Genomic DNA, 18,676 nt, shown 5'->3' on the forward strand with positions numbered 1-18,676 from the left:
CAAACAAAAGCAAAATATTCAGAAGAAACATGTCTGAATGGCTTATTTTCATGTATTTCACATTATCTAAACAGATTTTAACATGTATTTGTTAATTACATTCGTTTTATACACTTGAAACAATTGGGGTCAAATTGACCCCAAGGAACACGGATGTAACCTAAATGTGTACAGCACTTAGGGAAAACATTTTTGCTGAAATTTCACTTTTTTCACATTCATCCCATCTATTTAGGAAAAGTCATCAAAGATGAGGCAGAAGATATATGTATTTCATGTATTTTTCAGGTGTTAAACATTGAAAGGGGTCAAATAGACCCCAAGGATAACAGGAGGGGGCATTAGTGTAGTAGTGGGTAACCACTACACCAAATAGCTGGGCTCAGTGTCATAGCAGTCAGAGCACATCCACAACCCTAGTTATGGTCACACCATCACAAAGTGAAGTCTCCACAACCCTAGTTATGGTCACACCATCACAAAGTGAAGTCTCCACAACCCTAGTTATGGTCACACCATCACAAAGTGAAGTCTTCACAACCCTAGTTATGGTCACACCATCACAAAGTGAAGTCTCCACAACCCTAGTTATGGTCACACCATCACAAAGTGAAGTCTTCACAACCCTAGTTATGGTCACACCATCACAAAGTGAAGTCTCCACAACCCTAGTTATGGTCACACCATCACAAAGTGAAGTCTTCACAACCCTAGTTATGGTCACACCATCACAAAGTCAAGTCTTCACAACCCTAGTTATGGTCACACCATCACAAAGTCAAGTCTTCACAACCCTAGTTATGGTCACACCATCACAAAGTCAAGTCTCCACAACCCTAGTTATGGTCACACCATCACAAAGTGAAGTCTTCACAACCCTAGTTATGGTCACACCATCACAAAGTGAAGTCTTCACAACCCTAGTTATGGTCACACCATCACAAAGTCAAGTGCACATCCACAACCCTAGTTATGGTCACACCATCACAAAGTGAAGTCTCCACAACCCTAGTTATGGTCACACCATCACAAAGTGAAGTCTCCACAACCCTAGTTATGGTCACACCATCACAAAGTGAAGTCTCCACAACCCTAGTTATGGTCACACACCATCACAAAGTGAAGTCTCCACAACCCTAGTTATGGTCACACCATCACAAAGTGAAGTGCACATCCACAACCCTAGTTATGGTCACACCATCACAAAGTGAAGTCTCCACAACCCTAGTTATGGTCACACCATCACAAAGTGAAGTCTCCACAACCCTAGTTATGGTCACACCATCACAAAGTGAAGTCTCCACAACCCTAGTTATGGTCACACCATCACAAAGTGAAGTCTTCACAACCCTAGTTATGGTCACACCATCACAAAGTGAAGTCTTCCCAACTCTAGTTATGGTCACACCATCACAAAGTGAAGTCTTCACAACCCTAGTTATGGTCACACCATCACAAAGTGAAGTCTTCACAACCCTAGTTATGGTCACACCATCACAAAGTGAAGTCTTCACAACCCTAGTTATGGTCACACCATCACAAAGTCAAGTCTTCACAACCCTAGTTATGGTCACACCATCACAAAGTGAAGTCTTCACAACCCTAGTTATGGTCACACCATCACAAAGTGAAGTCTCCACAACCCTAGTTATGGTCACACCATCACAAAGTGAAGTCTTCACAACCCTAGTTATGGTCACACCATCACAAAGTGAAGTCTTCACAACCCTAGTTATGGTCACACCATCACAAAGTGAAGTGCACATCCACAACCCTAGTTATGGTCACACCATCACAAAGTGAAGTCTCCACAACCCTAGTTATGGTCACACCATCACAAAGTGAAGTCTCCACAACCCTAGTTATGGTCACACCATCACAAAGTGAAGTCTCCACAACCCTAGTTATGGTCACACCATCACAAAGTGAAGTCTCCACAACCCTAGTTATGGTCACACCATCACAAAGTGAAGAGCACATCCACAACCCTAGTTATGGTCACACCATCACAAAGTGAAGTCTCCACAACCCTAGTTATGGTCACACCATCACAAAGTGAAGTCTCCACAACCCTAGTTATGGTCACACCATCACAAAGTGAAGTCTCCACAACCCTAGTTATGGTCACACCATCACAAAGTGAAGTCTTCACAACCCTAGTTATGGTCACACCATCACAAAGTGAAGTCTTCCCAACTCTAGTTATGGTCACACCATCACAAAGTGAAGTCTTCACAACCCTAGTTATGGTCACACCATCACAAAGTGAAGTGCACATCCACAACCCTAGTTATGGTCACACCATCACAAAGTCAAGTCTCCACAACCCTAGTTATGGTCACACCATCACAAAGTCAAGTCTCCACAACCCTAGTTATGGTCACACCATCACAAAGTGAAGTCTTCACAACCCTAGTTATGGTCACACCATCACAAAGTGAAGAGCACATCCACAACCCTAGTTATGGTCACACCATCACAAAGTGAAGTCTCCACAACCCTAGTTATGGTCACACCATCACAAAGTGAAGTCTCCACAACCCTAGTTATGGTCACACCATCACAAAGTGAAGTCTCCACAACCCTAGTTATGGTCACACCATCACAAAGTGAAGTCTCCACAACCCTAGTTATGGTCACACCATCACAAAGTGAAGTCTCCACAACCCTAGTTATGGTCACACCATCACAAAGTGAAGTCTTCACAACCCTAGTTATGGTCACACCATCACAAAGTGAAGTCTCCACAACCCTAGTTATGGTCACACCATCACAAAGTGAAGTCTTCACAACCCTAGTTATGGTCACACCATCACAAAGTGAAGTCTCCACAACCCTAGTTATGGTCACACCATCACAAAGTGAAGTCTTCACAACCCTAGTTATGGTCACACCATCACAAAGTGAAGTCTTCACAACCCTAGTTATGGTCACACCATCACAAAGTCAAGTCTTCACAACCCTAGTTATGGTCACACCATCACAAAGTCAAGTCTTCACAACCCTAGTTATGGTCACACCATCACAAAGTCAAGTCTTCACAACCCTAGTTATGGTCACACCATCACAAAGTCAAGTCTCCACAACCCTAGTTATGGTCACACCATCACAAAGTGAAGTCTTCACAACCCTAGTTATGGTCACACCATCACAAAGTGAAGTCTTCACAACCCTAGTTATGGTCACACCATCACAAAGTGAAGTCTTCACAACCCTAGTTATGGTCACACCATCACAAAGTGAAGTGCACATCCACAACCCTAGTTATGGTCACACCATCACAAAGTGAAGTCTTCACAACCCTAGTTATGGTCACACCATCACAAAGTGAAGTGCACATCCACAACCCTAGTTATGGTCACACCATCACAAAGTGAAGTCTCCACAACCCTAGTTATGGTCACACCATCACAAAGTGAAGTCTCCACAACCCTAGTTATGGTCACACCATCACAAAGTGAAGTCTCCTCAACCCTAGTTATGGTCACACCATCACAAAGTGAAGTCTTCACAACCCTAGTTATGGTCACACCATCACAAAGTGAAGTGCACATCCACAACCCTAGTTATGGTCACACCATCACAAAGTGAAGTCTCCACAACCCTAGTTATGGTCACACCATCACAAAGTGAAGTCTCCACAACCCTAGTTATGGTCACACCATCACAAAGTGAAGTCTCCACAACCCTAGTTATGGTCACACCATCACAAAGTGAAGTCTCCACAACCCTAGTTATGGTCACACCATCACAAAGTGAAGTCTTCACAACCCTAGTTATGGTCACACCATCACAAAGTGAAGTCTTCACAACCCTAGTTATGGTCACACCATCACAAAGTCAAGTCTTCATGCATATAAAATGAGATACTGTATGCAGGCCTACGTGAGCCTCCAGAACATTTGTATCATTTCACATTCTCCAAATGTAAAGGCATTTCAGAACTAGAAATTAACTCGGAGAGTGCAGACCTCCGCCAAGGAAGTTCAGACCTTGTTGCAGGCCGTGAAATACTGTAGCAGCAACAAGAGAACAAGCACCTGCAAACAAATCGGCACGCAAACAAACCAACACACGAACTCAGGCGATCACATAACCTCCTTGGTGGAGGTAATTAGATGAACACATTAGTGCAGATCCGATGTCAAGATATTGGAGGGGGAATATCATGTCTGAAAACATTTGTTCAAATCTGAATTTAGGGTGTTTTTATTGAGGGGGAGGGGTCACGTTCTGGAGAAAGAAGGTGTCCCTCACATAGACTGTAGAAGAGAACGGGACTCTCTGGAGTGTAGTCCCGGAAGTGGGCCCCTAAACCCGAAAGAGAAGGGCGAAATAAATCCCATTCATTCCTATGGCAGACTTGAAGCCAAGTGTCTCCTTGTTGAAATGTCACCCCTCGGGCACTAAATACCTCCTCTTAATGTATGTTCTCTACAAGTCTTCTGTTGTCCAGTCTTGCACTTTAAATGTCTGTATGAGCAATGTCTATGTCCATACTGTCTTATGTCCATGTATGAGTTCTGTCTATGTCTATACTGTCTATATCCTTACCTAGATTAGTCTATGTCTGCATGGGAGAGCAAGAAACGCAATTTCAAATTCTTTGTATGACCAGTGCATGTAAAGAAATTGACAATAAAACTTGACTTGACTTGACTTGATTATACTATAGGTAGGTACTGTATTATGTACTCTCTATGGTCCCTCGGGATCTGCACCCGTGTTCATACTGAGTGCACATACTGACTGGAATTCCTAGAATTCACATGCAAGGTGCCTCCGAGGACAGAAGAGAACAGCAGGGGCACAAGGTCATGAGGGAATGGGGCCTGGGGGTGCACTGTAGCATGAGCGCACACACAGTCACACACACACACACAGTCTCTCTCACACACACACACACACACACACACACACACACACACACACACACACACACACACACACACACACACACACACACACAGAGGCGCACACACACACACACACAGAGGCGCACACACACACACACACACGCACGCACACACACAGAGGCACACACACACAGAGGCGCACACACACACAGAGGCACACACACACAGAGGCGCACACACACAGAGGCACACACACACACACACACACACACACACACACACACACACACACACAGAGGCGCACACACACACACACACACACACACACACACACACACACACACACACACACACACACACACACACACACACACACACACACACACACACACACGATGGATGGTGGTGGTGGTGGAGAGACGGCAAAAGGGAACGTAAGTTAGTCATGTGTCCTTTCCGGCGTGCTCAGCTGCAGCTCATGACCACATCACATGACTGGGTGGATGCGGGATTAGCATGGCTTGCCTCGGCGCTCACACCACCCCGTGCCTGCCTTGCTGCCTTCTTCATGGCGCCGCATATAGAGTAAAAGTAACCTCCAAGCCTGAGCCACACGTCAAGGCAACACGTGCAGCCAGGGAAGCTGACAAGTGGGGAGGACAAGGGGGTCTGCCTCGGGGTCTGGTCAGGTGTCTCGGGCACAGGGAGATGGGGTGGGGTGGGAGTTGGTCAGGGCTCAGAATCGGCTCCTCATTACATTGTATGCAGGGCTCTAAATGAAATGCTGGTGACATATCAGTTTGGCTGGTAGAAGATACCAACTTACTAGCCACTCAGACCCATTAGTGAGTGTGTGTTTGGCTAGTAAGATTAACATCTACTACCCATTTTGGCTGGTGATGCAAAAAGTTAATTTAGAGCCCTGATTGTATGTATGTATTGAGAGTGTGTGTGTGTGTGTGGGGGGGGGTTGGACTTTCAGATTACTTTGTCCGAGGCCATGTGTGCAGCATCTTGGCACTCAGAAGATCAGACCAGATTGCACAACAGAACAACAAACCAGACCCCAGACCTACTAGCCTAGAGGCCTTTTTTCCCCCGAAAAAAACTCACACAGTACTTAGTTTTTTTTCTTTTTTTCTTTTTCATGTTCTGCGATCAGTAAATAAACTGAAGAAAAAGAACCACAACAAGAACAAAAATCCCAAGGAGTGTGGTGTTTAAAAAAAAGTAACCTGGGGTTGTGCACAAAGTCCAGTCACCAGAGCAGAAATGAGCATGACTGGTGCAACCATTGAGAGTAAATAGAATGGAGGCCAAAATTCTATTTCATTGTTGAAGCCAAGTTGGAGCCAAGGTTGGACCCAAAAAGACCAAAAAATGGCCAAATCCCATTCATTCCTATGAGAGACATAAAACCCTGTATCTCCCTTAAATGCCACTCCAGGGGGATCATTTTTCGCTCAACTAGTAGGTCCCCTTGCTCTCCAACTTACCAGGGTGGTGATTTTTTGTGGTGATGTTTTATTTTAGAGAGATATTAAAAGTTAAATTGACCAATGAGCATCAGAACATGGTTTGATTGACCGTTAGAAGTCTTGTTGTTGTCCAATCAGCACCTGCGTTTGGCGTTGCTAAGGTGGAATGTAAGTTGGAATGTTCCCAAATCTGGCTTCAAAGCGTTGAATGGCAAATAGCGTTGATTTGGCGTCCATTCTATTTACTGTCAATGGGTGCAACACATTGCAAACCCATTTGTGATGGAACACATTTTACACTGTGACCTTAGCCGTCCAATAGGAGAGGAGCAGGACTGCTGCAACGCATTGCAATCCCACAGTGACTTACAGGGGATATGAGGGGCAAGATACAGAGGGGTGAGATAAGCTTCATTAGGAACTAGGACCCCCAAAGACTCACATATAGCATGGTTGTGGGGCAACGACAGTTTTTAATATAGCTATGTTAACTGTACCCAGTGGTGTGGTGTAGTGGGGATTTTTAAAGTGGGGGTACGCGATTTTTAACGTCATCAAATAATTAGGCAACTTATCATGTCAAACCCCCCAACTGTCCTGAACCTACCGACATTGCTTCTCCGTTTACATCTATTTGGTCAATCATCTGCAATCTTGCTATGTGCTCATTCCTTTTTGTATTCAAACATTGGCAGAATATATATTTTTTAAATCCCACTTCAGGAGAAGTGGATGGACTGCGTACCCCCGCGTACCGCGCCCACTACACCCCTATACCTGATTCATCATAGAAGGCATTGTACACATCGACCCTATCCGGCCCAAAAGACAGGCACATGACTTAGGCAACACCTTGCAAAACCACAGTGTGAGCTACAGGGGATATGAGCAGCAAGGTGCCCTTGCCAGATCACATCCCAACTTGGGAACCCCCAAAGAGACAATTGTAAAAAGTAGGAACCACTGTTTTATGTGCCACGTGTTCTTGACTGCGTCATGACTACTTCTTGTAAATTCCGGATCGAAATACCTTGGAATCCTCATGGTACAGTCACATGGCAGGCTCATGGAGCAGAAAATCAGTGGGCCCTATTGTACATGGGGATATCAGGGATACAGTAGCCTTGCATGACGACCTAGGAGCCCCTAAAGACAAAAATACAGCAGGATTGTGGGTACAATCAACATTTCTTAAAAGTAACTACAGTACAATAACTTGAACTGATTCATCATAGAGAACAATTGACACCATTAAATCACATAATATACACCTCTAAAATATCATTTCTACATAATTAAGCATTAAACATAAACATTTGATACAATATGCTCCATCATAAATCTAGAGGAGGAAATACTGCCGTGCCTCTGTGTCAAATTTATCAGGAAAGAATAGAACAGAAGGCCTTTTTCTGTGTCAATTGCAGTGTAAATAATCTAACCGGAGGCTCTCTGCTGGTCTGGATTTAATCCCCCCTTACAACATAGTCACTATTGAGAGGTGACTAGAGCTGGAATGCAAATGACCAGGTTGAAATGTGTTAGTTAAAAATGGGTGTAATGCCATAGTGTTGAACAGTTGTGGGTAAGGGGTTACACTTGACTTTACTGTCCCTCTGAACCAATTAGATACCACGTAACAAAGTAAATAACACATGTTTTGTCTGTTTGTATTGTTGAATGTGTAGCCACACGAAAGTACATTTTTAGCAACTATAGGCCCTATTTGTATACTGTTGATATGGCTGATAAACTTAATCTTGAACACGTACTGGAACATTATGCACTTGCAAGGGTTACAGCTAGGTTCATGTATGTACAGTGTACTTACATAGTAGTACATGTGGGTAAATACTATAGTGACCCTTAAAGGGACACTGCGCAGAAAATGGTCAAAAAAAGTACTGCAACTATGCTGCTCATTGAAACTAGGCTGCCTATTGCCAAATTTGATCTTTACATGAATGTTTACTAAGTAATAAACAAATATTTTCTAGTATGGTCCAAGTACAGTGATTTTTGCAGCTAAAAATGGCTATTTTTGGAAATTCTAAATGGCGGACCATGGAGAAGATCCCCCTTTTCATGTATGAAAAGTGCATTTTTTCCAGTCATAATGAATACTTAGAATTTGATGCTGGTGGTAAGTATTCATGAAAAAGGTAACATTAGTGAATGGGCAGCATGAATTCTGGAAATAAACAACTAAAAATCTCACAGTGTTCCTTTAAAAAACTGTTTTCTAACATTGAAGCCATCCATCCATATGGTGCATTTCAAACAATGAGTACAAGGTGTACTAAGCCACATTGGTAGCCTAATCTAGATTTCTGTTCAGTTTAAGTAAGCCATTGCACTGTGACCCACACTTCACCTTTAACATTCAAACTCATCAGGCGAGTCAGCAGGAGAGAATATGTTGAAAACGTGAAGTTGCCTTGTAAATGAAATCAATTAATCATCATCCAACATGCGTGCTGTTTTAAACCACATCCATTTGAGACACCCTAACTCAATCGTTTGCAAAGTTCAGCTGCCAGTCATCACCCAGCATCATATCGAATTTCAAACTCAGGTTTTTTAAGTCCAAGGAGACGCCACCCGCTTTCTAGCAAACCTGATGTAATCAAATGAAATCTCGCCTGTGTACCTAACCCGCGTACACACAAGAGCCACAAACAAGTAGACTATGTTACTGACCCTTTACATATGATGGAAACAATGGGCTATATGGAATCTTACCACAGGCAAGCTTGACATGGTTTTAAGAGATGAAAAGTTAACACTTTTTCTTTAAGGGGCCTTTAATTACAGTGTACTTACTCATTAGGTACAGCGGATTAACGGGTGTAATAACGTGTAAGTACAACTTACTGCAATACATGATCAGACTGACTTACAACGTGTTTTTTAATGTATCTACCTGAACATGCCAAGGGTGCCTCGGGCATCAGTTCAGCCCCTTGCCTTCGTGGAAGAATTCATCACTTTGGCAAAGTATTACAAAAAAACACATCATAGTACATTATGGTCATAATTGTCATTATGGTATGTACAGTAGATAGACCAATTATATAGGGATGAATTCAGGTAAATTGGGCCACTTTTTCCATTCACTGATATGGCCCAATTTACCTGAATTCATCCAAATGTAATGACATGTACGGCAGTTGTCGTACAGCGCTTATTACACTCTACCTAATGAGTAAGTACACTGATATGAAAGGTCCCTTCAAATAAAGTGTTACCGACAGTGGCCCCAATCATCACTTAAGGTGTAGAGGTAGAATGAGATCCACAGAGGTTTCCCTGACAAACCTGATGACAGCAAGACGAGACACCTAAAAAAAGCACCAAGTACTTACATCTCCTCTTTTTGTTGAAATACATTCAGCACTATCTGAAAGGGATCATATATCAAAGTCTTTTTTATTAAGCGCATAAAGTTTCTCTGTGTTTTTGTCTCAGAATTGTGTATCCTCATGACACTTTTCATAAGCCGTTTTCTTTTGTGCTACAGCTTTCAGTGGCTCATCAGGAGCCAGATGACTCTACTAATTCAGCTCAGAGGGTTATGGAACAATTGAATTGACAAACGATGACTGATGGGAGGTTTGAGCTATTCTATTTAAGTTTGAATTGCTATCACTTTATTAACCAGTCGATGATTGATGGGAGGGGTGAACTATTCTATTAAAGTTTGAACCAATCACTACCATTTGATTGTGACGTGTAATCTGTTCATATGTAGTGTCATGAAGTCATTTTTGGGAAAAGGTAGTCAACCTACAAAAACCTAAATACTGTATCTCAGCCTCTGAAGAACACAAACATTATTTACAATAAATAAATAAAAACATTAAATAATTTACATTTTAAAGCTAAGAACCTCCTCTTAGATAACAACATGTTCATTGTGCTACGCAGCAATCCGGCGTAAATTGATTAAACTGTCTTGACATAAAATAATCAAAAGTGATTAATCATGATTAACTATGGAATTTCTGAGATGAATCATGATTTTATAAAATAAAATCATTTGACTGCCAAACTGTTATGCATCATGGTGTGTGTGTGTGTGTGTGTGTGTGTGTGTGTGTGTGTGTGTGTGTGTGTGTGTGTGTGTGTGTGTGTGTGTGTGTGTGTGTGTGTGTGTGTGTGTGTGTGTGTGTGTGTGTGTGTGTGTGTGTGTGTGTGCGTGCGCCAACATTCATGCCATTACTGTATGTAAATATTCTGGAATGTTTTCACTCAAGGGATTATGATTGATTCATTGGCCTACACTGAGTCAGACATAAATATGTGTGTGTGTGTGTGTGTGTGTGTGTGTGTGTGTGTGTGTGTGTGTGTGTGTGTGTGTGTGTGTGTGTGTGTGTGTGTGTGTGTGTGTGTGTGTGTGTGTGTGTGTGTGTGTGTGTGTGTGTGTGTGTGCTTGTGCGTGTGTGTGTGCATTCATTTTCACTTCCACAAACTCCCCTGTGTCACACTTAGACGCTGCGAAGCTGCACTCATATGCATCTATTCCTAGAAATTCCTTGGAGACCATCAAAGCTCCAGGTAACATGAGGCAAGTTGCTTCTGAAAATCCAAAACTCACAACTAATGACTCTGGGGATGCCAACAGCCCTCAGATCCCAGATTTTGTGTTGCTTCACAACTCCCCCACTCAATAAAACAGAAAACTTCTACACAGAGCCCACAGCAGAGAATGCAGTTGAATATAATGCTGCCAGTCATCAAATAAGTACAAGTATAAATTATTTAATGTTTTGATCATGATGTTGCTGATACAATTGAGTACATCTGTATCCAATTGCTACGTTTACATGAGACATTTCATTCAGAATTAACTGACTTTAATCAGAGGTGTCAATCCCGGGTTCAGAAAGTAAAAACCCTGCCACAAATTGGATCCAACCATCTCCGAATCACCTGATAATTGAACACTCAAGACCAGCTGCTTATTAGAGTCACCTGTGTTGGAAGGAAACTGTGGCAGGGTTTTTACTTTCTGGACCAGGAATTGACACCTCTGACTTTAATTCTGAATAAAGCTTCATTCCGCTTTGAAAATGTCATGTAAAGACCTCTTAATTTGGATTGAAAGGAAAGATCAAAGCAAACTTGACGGAATTATTTTATTTGGAGTTATACATTCGGAATTAAAAACCTCATGTACTGTAAACGTAATAGAATAGAAAGAAGAAGAATAGAAAGCCCAACTGGGAAACTCCAACTCCCATTGTCATTGCGACACAGCACTCCACAGCACACACGTGTTCACTGCACACTGCACACAATGAAATTGCATTTATGCTTCACCCGTGCAAGAGTCTCACAAACAACAGGAGCAATCAGAGATGCCAACCTAGTCCCCAAAGTTAGATGAGTTTTTATGTTTGTTGCCCCATACAGATACAGATACAGGCACTATGAGCGGGCAAACACAGGGTCAGACAGGGTCATCGCAATAACTGGCCCAACGACACTTAAAGGTGCACTGTGTAATATTTTTAGTAGAGTGAACCAGACAAAGAAGATGTAGGTCAGAGGGCTTCGGCATTCAATTCAGTTCTACGAAGGTGCTCTTTGATTTGACCTAACTTGGAACAAGGTTACAGTATGAAGATATCCAAGGCACTCTTCTTTTTAAAAAAAAAAAAGCTTTATTAAACTGAGCTTTTTAAAAATATATATATTTTTATGAGCTTTTATGCCTTTATTTGACAGGACAGTCGAAGATGGTGACAGGAAGCGAACGGGGCAGAGAGATAAGGGAGGATCGGGAAATGACCCCGGCCGGACTCGAACCGGGGTCCCCGAGGGTGGGCATGCAAGCCCAAACATGGGGGGCCCAGCGTGCTGCGCCACAGCGCCCCCTAAAACTGAGCTTTTTAACAAAGAAGAAGAGTGCCTTGGATATCTTCATAGCCTAACATTTGTAGTAGTGTATTTTGAGATTTCATGCTGCCCATTCACAAATGTTACCTTTTTCATGAATGCTTACTACCAGCATCAAATTCCAAGTATTCAATATGACAGGGAAAATTGCACTTTTCATACATGAAAAAGGGGATCTCTCCATTGTCCGCCATTTAGAATTTCCAGAAATGTTACTAATTATTTAGTACATATTAATGAAAAGAAAAAAATTGGCTGTAGACAGCACAATTTCAATGAGCAGCGTAGTTGCAATACCTACTCTGGCCACCATCCAACACAGCGCACCTTTAATGAAATTCATATGCAAAAGCCGAATTGGGACAAAAACTGGATCAACTCTTTACCATGACTCAATGCATTGCTCTGTGATATTGTGGGGTTTTTAAAAAAAACAAAAACAGTAAAATGATAATCCAACCACTTCTTTCACCTGATTACTGTGCTGTGAGAGGTCAGTTTGACAGCAGTGCACTCACTGATATCTTCCTTTTATTACATTACAATGCATTTGGCAGACGCTTTATAACCAAAGCGACTTTCAAACGAGAACATAATCATAGCCAACATCACTAGCAGATACAAAGTGCATAGGAGATACAGCAACAAGTGCAAATGCAAAGAAGGGTTAGTTGTGGGTTTTTTTGTTAAGTAGAGTACCTGTACACACACACACACACACACACACACACACACACACACGCACACACGCACACACACACACACACACACACGCACACACGCACACACGCACACACGCACACACGCACACACACACGCACACACGCACATACACCATGTCAAGAGTCTGGCCTGGGGCTAGGGCAGCTCAGACATTAGTCTAGTAGATAGTCATGAAAGAGGAGAGTCTTCCTTACCTGTGAGCAGAGCGTGGTAGTGCAGGCCTCTCTCCTTGTCTTGGTAGGAGCACACGTCAAACAAATAGGCCTTGACAGGGCCGTCGATGAAGTCCGCCGCAAAGTCAAACAGGGTTACTCCAAACATGACGATGACAATGGCCCAGATGGTCTTCAATGCCTTGTCCACCACCAAGGCTGCAGCAAGAGAGGAACAATGCAAGGAAGGTCAATATAAAGGGACGAAACAGCCTCTGAGTACCGCAAGTAAATACAGTATGTGAATTCCATCTTTACAAAATACATCTTTACAAAGTAAGAGATCCAGGTAGCACTCCAACTGGAATGGATTCTCTAAATATGTGAATACTTGAAATAAAAACCAGGTGGTATTAGAGATGTCCGATAATATCGGCCCACAGATATTATCGGCCCGATAATAGCATAAAATGTAATATCGGTCAATATCGGTATCGGATTTTTGACCTATCAAAACCGATATAATAATGCTTGAATTGCTGTACACTTTTCTCCTTAATTATTTTTCTATTTTGCACAGGCGATGTTAATAATTGGAAAGCTTTGTTGCATTCGAGAATGCATCTAATGGGGCATTACAATAAAATTAAGCATATTTTGTTCCACAACAGCAGATTTGTAATGTTACCTAAAATTTGTTATGAGGAAAAATAACCCACATATATCGGCATCGGTATCGGCCGATATCGGAATTGAAAATTGAGAGTTGGACAATATCGGCATATCGGATATCGGCAAAAAAGTCTAGGTGGTATATAAAGGGACTAAGCAGCAGAAACCTGTAAGTTAAAATCAGGTAAGAGGATTGAATAGGATGACAGACACATACATAACAATGTTTCATACTCTTCCTGTTAGACAATTTGCCTCGTTTATCTAAGATGAGCATTCTTGCACAAACTCAGTTCACTTCTCACTATTCAGTTAACATACAGTAATTACCTCTGCCAAGGAGGCTATGCTTTCGGTCGCATTTGTCTGATTTGTTTGTCAATAGGATAGCTCAAAAAGTTATGCCCGGATTTTGATGACATTTTGTGGAGTTGGAAATGACAAAAGGAACAAATGATTTTGGTGGTGATCCGGATCACAATCTGGATCTAGGATTTTTAAAAAAGAGTCTTCACCATTGCGGGATAGGGCTAATTTTTACATTCCAGTTTCTAACTCCACAAAAACAAGACAGAAAGGCAGCGCGCTAAGCCCCCCCACATTTGGGCTTGCATGCTCATCCACGGGGACCCCGGTTCGAGTCCGGCCGGGGTCATTTCCCGATCCTCCCCTATCTCTCTGCCCCATTCGCTTCCTGTCACCATCTTCAACTGTCCTGTCAAATAAAGGCATAAAAGCCCCTAAAAAATATATATGAAAAAAACAAGACAGAAAGAGTTGGAAAAAAAAGTGTAACAGTGGAATGTTCTATAAAACAGCTTCATTGGCTGAGGTCCGCACTCTCTGAGTGCATTTCTAGGTCTGAAATGTTTTTCAGTAAAAAATAATGGATCTTAGAAGGCATAATATGACCATTTTACCGAAGATGGGGAGTTTTACAGCCTGTGCTGTGCTCTAAAGCCTCTGCTTATGGTCTTTTCAGTTATCATGATTCCACAGATTCCAAAGCTTTTTCATAAGCCCGATCATTCTGGATGGACACTTCAACAATGATAATATGGCCGCCACATCATTTAAGTTCAATTTCTTTCGCAATATAGCCTTGAGTGGCTAATTATTTTCCAGTTCTAATTAAAGTATGGCCATCTTCATTTTCGATAGTGAAAGAAAATATAGGCTACACTACCTCCTCTCAGGCTTGTCACAATCAGGCCAGCAAACTAGGCAATTGCCCAGGGCCCCCACCTGAAAGGTTGTTCATTGCTTACTGCTTACTATGTTCATTTGACAGCAATAATAACTGAAAAAGGCAATGATACTGCTGTCAAAATGTCTCGAGCCCAGTATTTGAAGAGAAAAAGGGGCCCCAACGTCCTCTTTGCCTAGGGCCTGTATTAATACTGTATGTATGCTTGCTCACTGACCCCCAGACTCCACATCATCACTCTAAGCTAGATGAGGTGGAGTGTCTTTGAAATGAAAATCGATTGACCCGTCCAACCTGCATTACATCATCGTAGTCAAAGCAGTGCATTCATTTCAGCCTATGACTCAAGTGAACTGGAGCTGTGAAGAAAACTTTTGTCCCTCCACTTGTGGACATATGAGTACTTACATTAGACACAGTATATATATATAAAGTATCCGACTTTGGTTCAATAGTTAACTAAAATGTCTTGCCTTTCAGGTCAAAATGGCAGCACATCACTACACAAAGTGAAGTGGAAAATACCTAAAAAGACTGAAAGTGAACAAAGTTGCATTGGGTGTTAATTAACAATCAACACGTCTGAACAGTCTCACAAGTGCACGGCCTCGTTTCAACACGTCATCAAGTTAATTAGCCATTTCATGATAAACAAACAGGCATTTCTTGATAAACAGAGACTTCTGTGTAAACATCTGTAACCCTCTTGGGAAACCAACCAAGAGATGACATATTGAAAGGCTGTGTGTCGTTTTCATCATATACATGCATTTTCTAGATTTGAATCAAATGTGTTCCGGCACTGGCCTCCTGTATGGTTAACAGCATGGATATTTTCTTGATTTGAATCACATAAATGCAACATTACCCTGTTTATAAGCTATGGGGGCTATGTTATCTGTGGGGTCTGGCAACAGTGTCGTGTTTCATCAATTACAGTGTTTTTTAGCATTCTATACAAGTACTGTGCAGTGATTGAATGCACGTCAATGCGGAACTCATTCCTTTTTGTCTGTCAGGAAATCGTAACCACTCCACTGTCACGATGCACAGTGTGCGACTGAGCTCTCCCACAAATCAGCAATCAAGTCAGTACTTCAACATTGATCAACAAAGTCAACATAACTCTTCATAGTCTGTATTGGTTGTTGTTCTTTTTTTTAACTTATTCTTGTAGTATTTATTTTAAAATGTATGCACTATTTTACACTTATTTTTATAATTTGTTCCATAATTGGCTATGATCCTGTATATTTAGCATTTTTATTAAATGCTATTAATATATGCTGTGCCTGTGTTAAATAAGTAAACTTTCAAACTCTCAAAGCCTGATATACAGTAGGACAGTGTCCAATGCCAAATCCACCCATGTATCCATCCATGCATTAAAAAGAGATCCCAGCCCCCGGGCCTATACCCTTTTGAGAAGCAGCATGACGTTCACCATCCTCCCTCCAAACACGGTTAAAAAGAAGGAGAGACCCCACACCGGGCTGACTTGGCTGACATGAAAGCAGCGAACCAGCAGGAGGTTCCACCCGTCATTCACCCAAACATGAATTTAAAAGCAAGAGAGACCTGGGTCCAACACACTGTATATACCTGATATGAAAGTGTCCCATTTGAGAACCACCTTTTTCGAGAATCCACCAAAGAACCCCCCCCCCGTTGATGAACAGCGTGAAGAGCACAAAAACGAGAGCACCCCCCTCCACCCCAGCACCTGATATGAAAGTGTCCCCTGTGAGAAGAACCCACGTGAGTTCCACCATCCGAATATTACAAAAAAGTTAGAGAATCCCCCGAGCAGACTCCACCCAATACGTCCACACGTAAAATGAAAGCATTGACCTTGATGAACAGCGTGAATTAATTAAAAAAAGAAGGACCCCGTGATACTGTACAGCCATGCATGACATGAAAGAACTTCGGAAACCCAAGTGAGGTCCACCATCCAAAGATGAATAAATTAAAAAAAGAGAACCCCTCCAGGTCCCATACAGTACCTCCATACCTGATCCGAACAGCGTGAATGCAGTAAAAAAAAAAGAGGGGTACCTGGCCTGAAAGTGTTGCAAAGGGCACACTCAACTTCTGGAGTAAAATAAATAATTTTGCGTGCGCTGAAAAAAATACAAACTTAAAGAGGAAAAAAAAATCTGCACTCACGAGTGGAGTCTCATTATTTATTTATTAGATACCACTATGTCCACAAGCAAACGCGTTTCGGCTCTTAAGCCATCATCAGTGCGGGATACAGAGAACAAAGGAAAGGGTGCATCTTGTCACAGGGGGATTAAAGGTCACAGGTTGCAGGTGGATCACATCACAGTGACTAGCACCCAAGGGTGCAAAAACACAGCATATACTGTATGCAGCAGCCAAAAAAAAAACATTTTTATGCTGGCCTGGACATCCATACCTGATACAAAGGCGTCTCCGTTGAGGAACAGCGTGAGCCCCACCATCATCATGACGCCCAGCGCGAGGATGTAGGGCCGCCGGCGGCCCCAGGGCGACTTGCAGTGGTCGCTGGCCGAGCCGATGACGGGCTGCAGCATGAAGCCCAGCACGGGGCTGATGAGCCACACCATGCTGTACAGGCTGCGCGGCAGGCCCACGCTCAGCAGCACCGGCGTCACGAAGGCCGCCTCCACCGCGTAGCAGAACTCCCGGCCGAACATCACCATGCCGTGCATGACCAGCCGGCCCCGCGAGCGCCGCGGCGGCTCCACCGCCCCGAACACCGACAGCTCCATGTCCCCGCCGTCTTCGGGGTCTCCGTCTCCTCCGTCCCCGTCCGGGTCTGTCGTGCCGCCCAAATCCGGATACATCTTGTTCTTCTTCTCCCTTCCTCCTGCTCCAGCGTCCCTGCTGTGGTGGCGGCTCTTGTTTGTGGCTGCTGTTGTTGTGACGTGGCTGCCTGGCTCGTGGAACCTGCCGGGCTTTTCCTCCCCTGTGAGGAGAGTCATGGCTGAGGAGAGAGGGCAGCGGCAGGGGCAGGGGCAGTAGCAGCAGCAGCAGCAGCCGTGATGAGTGGATGTTGGTCAGCACCAGAGTCTGGTGGCTGTGGTGTTAATGGTAGTAGTGGTGGTGGTGGTGGTGAGGCCAGCGACAGTAGCAGTAACCGTGATGAGTGGATAATTGTAAGCACCAGAATCTGGTGTCTGTAGTGTTTGGTGGTGGTGGTGGTGGTAGAATCCAGTGGTGGTGAAAAAGTAGCCAATCCCCTCACCCTTGCTGGCTGGCAGGTCTGGCTGGAGAAGCAGGAAGGCAGGCAAGCAGAGAGGCTGGACAGCTGCTTGGTTGGCCGGTCAGTCGGTCGGTCTGGTCCTTACTGCATAGCTGAGCAGTGTGTGTGTGAGTATGTGTGTGAGGCTGGCCCTCCTGACCCAGAGTCGTAGGCTGAGACGTTACGGAGGCTGGCCAGGGAGGGAGGGAGGGATGGAGGAGGTGTAGGAGGGAGGGAGGGAGGGAGGGATGGAGGAGCTGTAGGGGGGTGGTTGCAGAAGAAGGGTTGGTCGGTGGGTGGGGACAACAAAGAAATTTGGGTGAATGGCACTCTCTTTCCAGGTCCTACACTACTACCAGCACACACACACATGATCACACACAAATACGCATGAACACACACATGCACACACACACACGCACACACACACACACACTTTTCCCTTGAGGGGGAAT

General features: G+C 43.4%; 1 protein-coding gene across 1 annotated transcript in view; it reads right to left on the bottom strand.

Moving 5' to 3' along the window:
• The window catches only part of slc45a2 (solute carrier family 45 member 2), a 55,777-nt gene extending 37,462 nt beyond the window's left edge, over positions 1–18,315 (bottom strand). Inside the window, exons 1-2 of the mRNA XM_063210123.1 lie at positions 17,412–18,315; positions 13,153–13,329 (exon numbers count right to left, since the gene is read on the bottom strand). Coding sequence (XP_063066193.1) covers positions 13,153–13,329; positions 17,412–17,961 — 727 coding nt within the window. The 5' untranslated portion in view covers positions 17,962–18,315. The remainder of the gene's footprint in view (positions 1–13,152; positions 13,330–17,411) is intronic.
• Positions 18,316–18,676: the final 361 nt, after the last annotated feature.

This window comes from Engraulis encrasicolus, chromosome 11, assembly GCF_034702125.1.
Source record: "Engraulis encrasicolus isolate BLACKSEA-1 chromosome 11, IST_EnEncr_1.0, whole genome shotgun sequence".
NCBI lineage: Eukaryota > Metazoa > Chordata > Actinopteri > Clupeiformes > Engraulidae > Engraulis > Engraulis encrasicolus.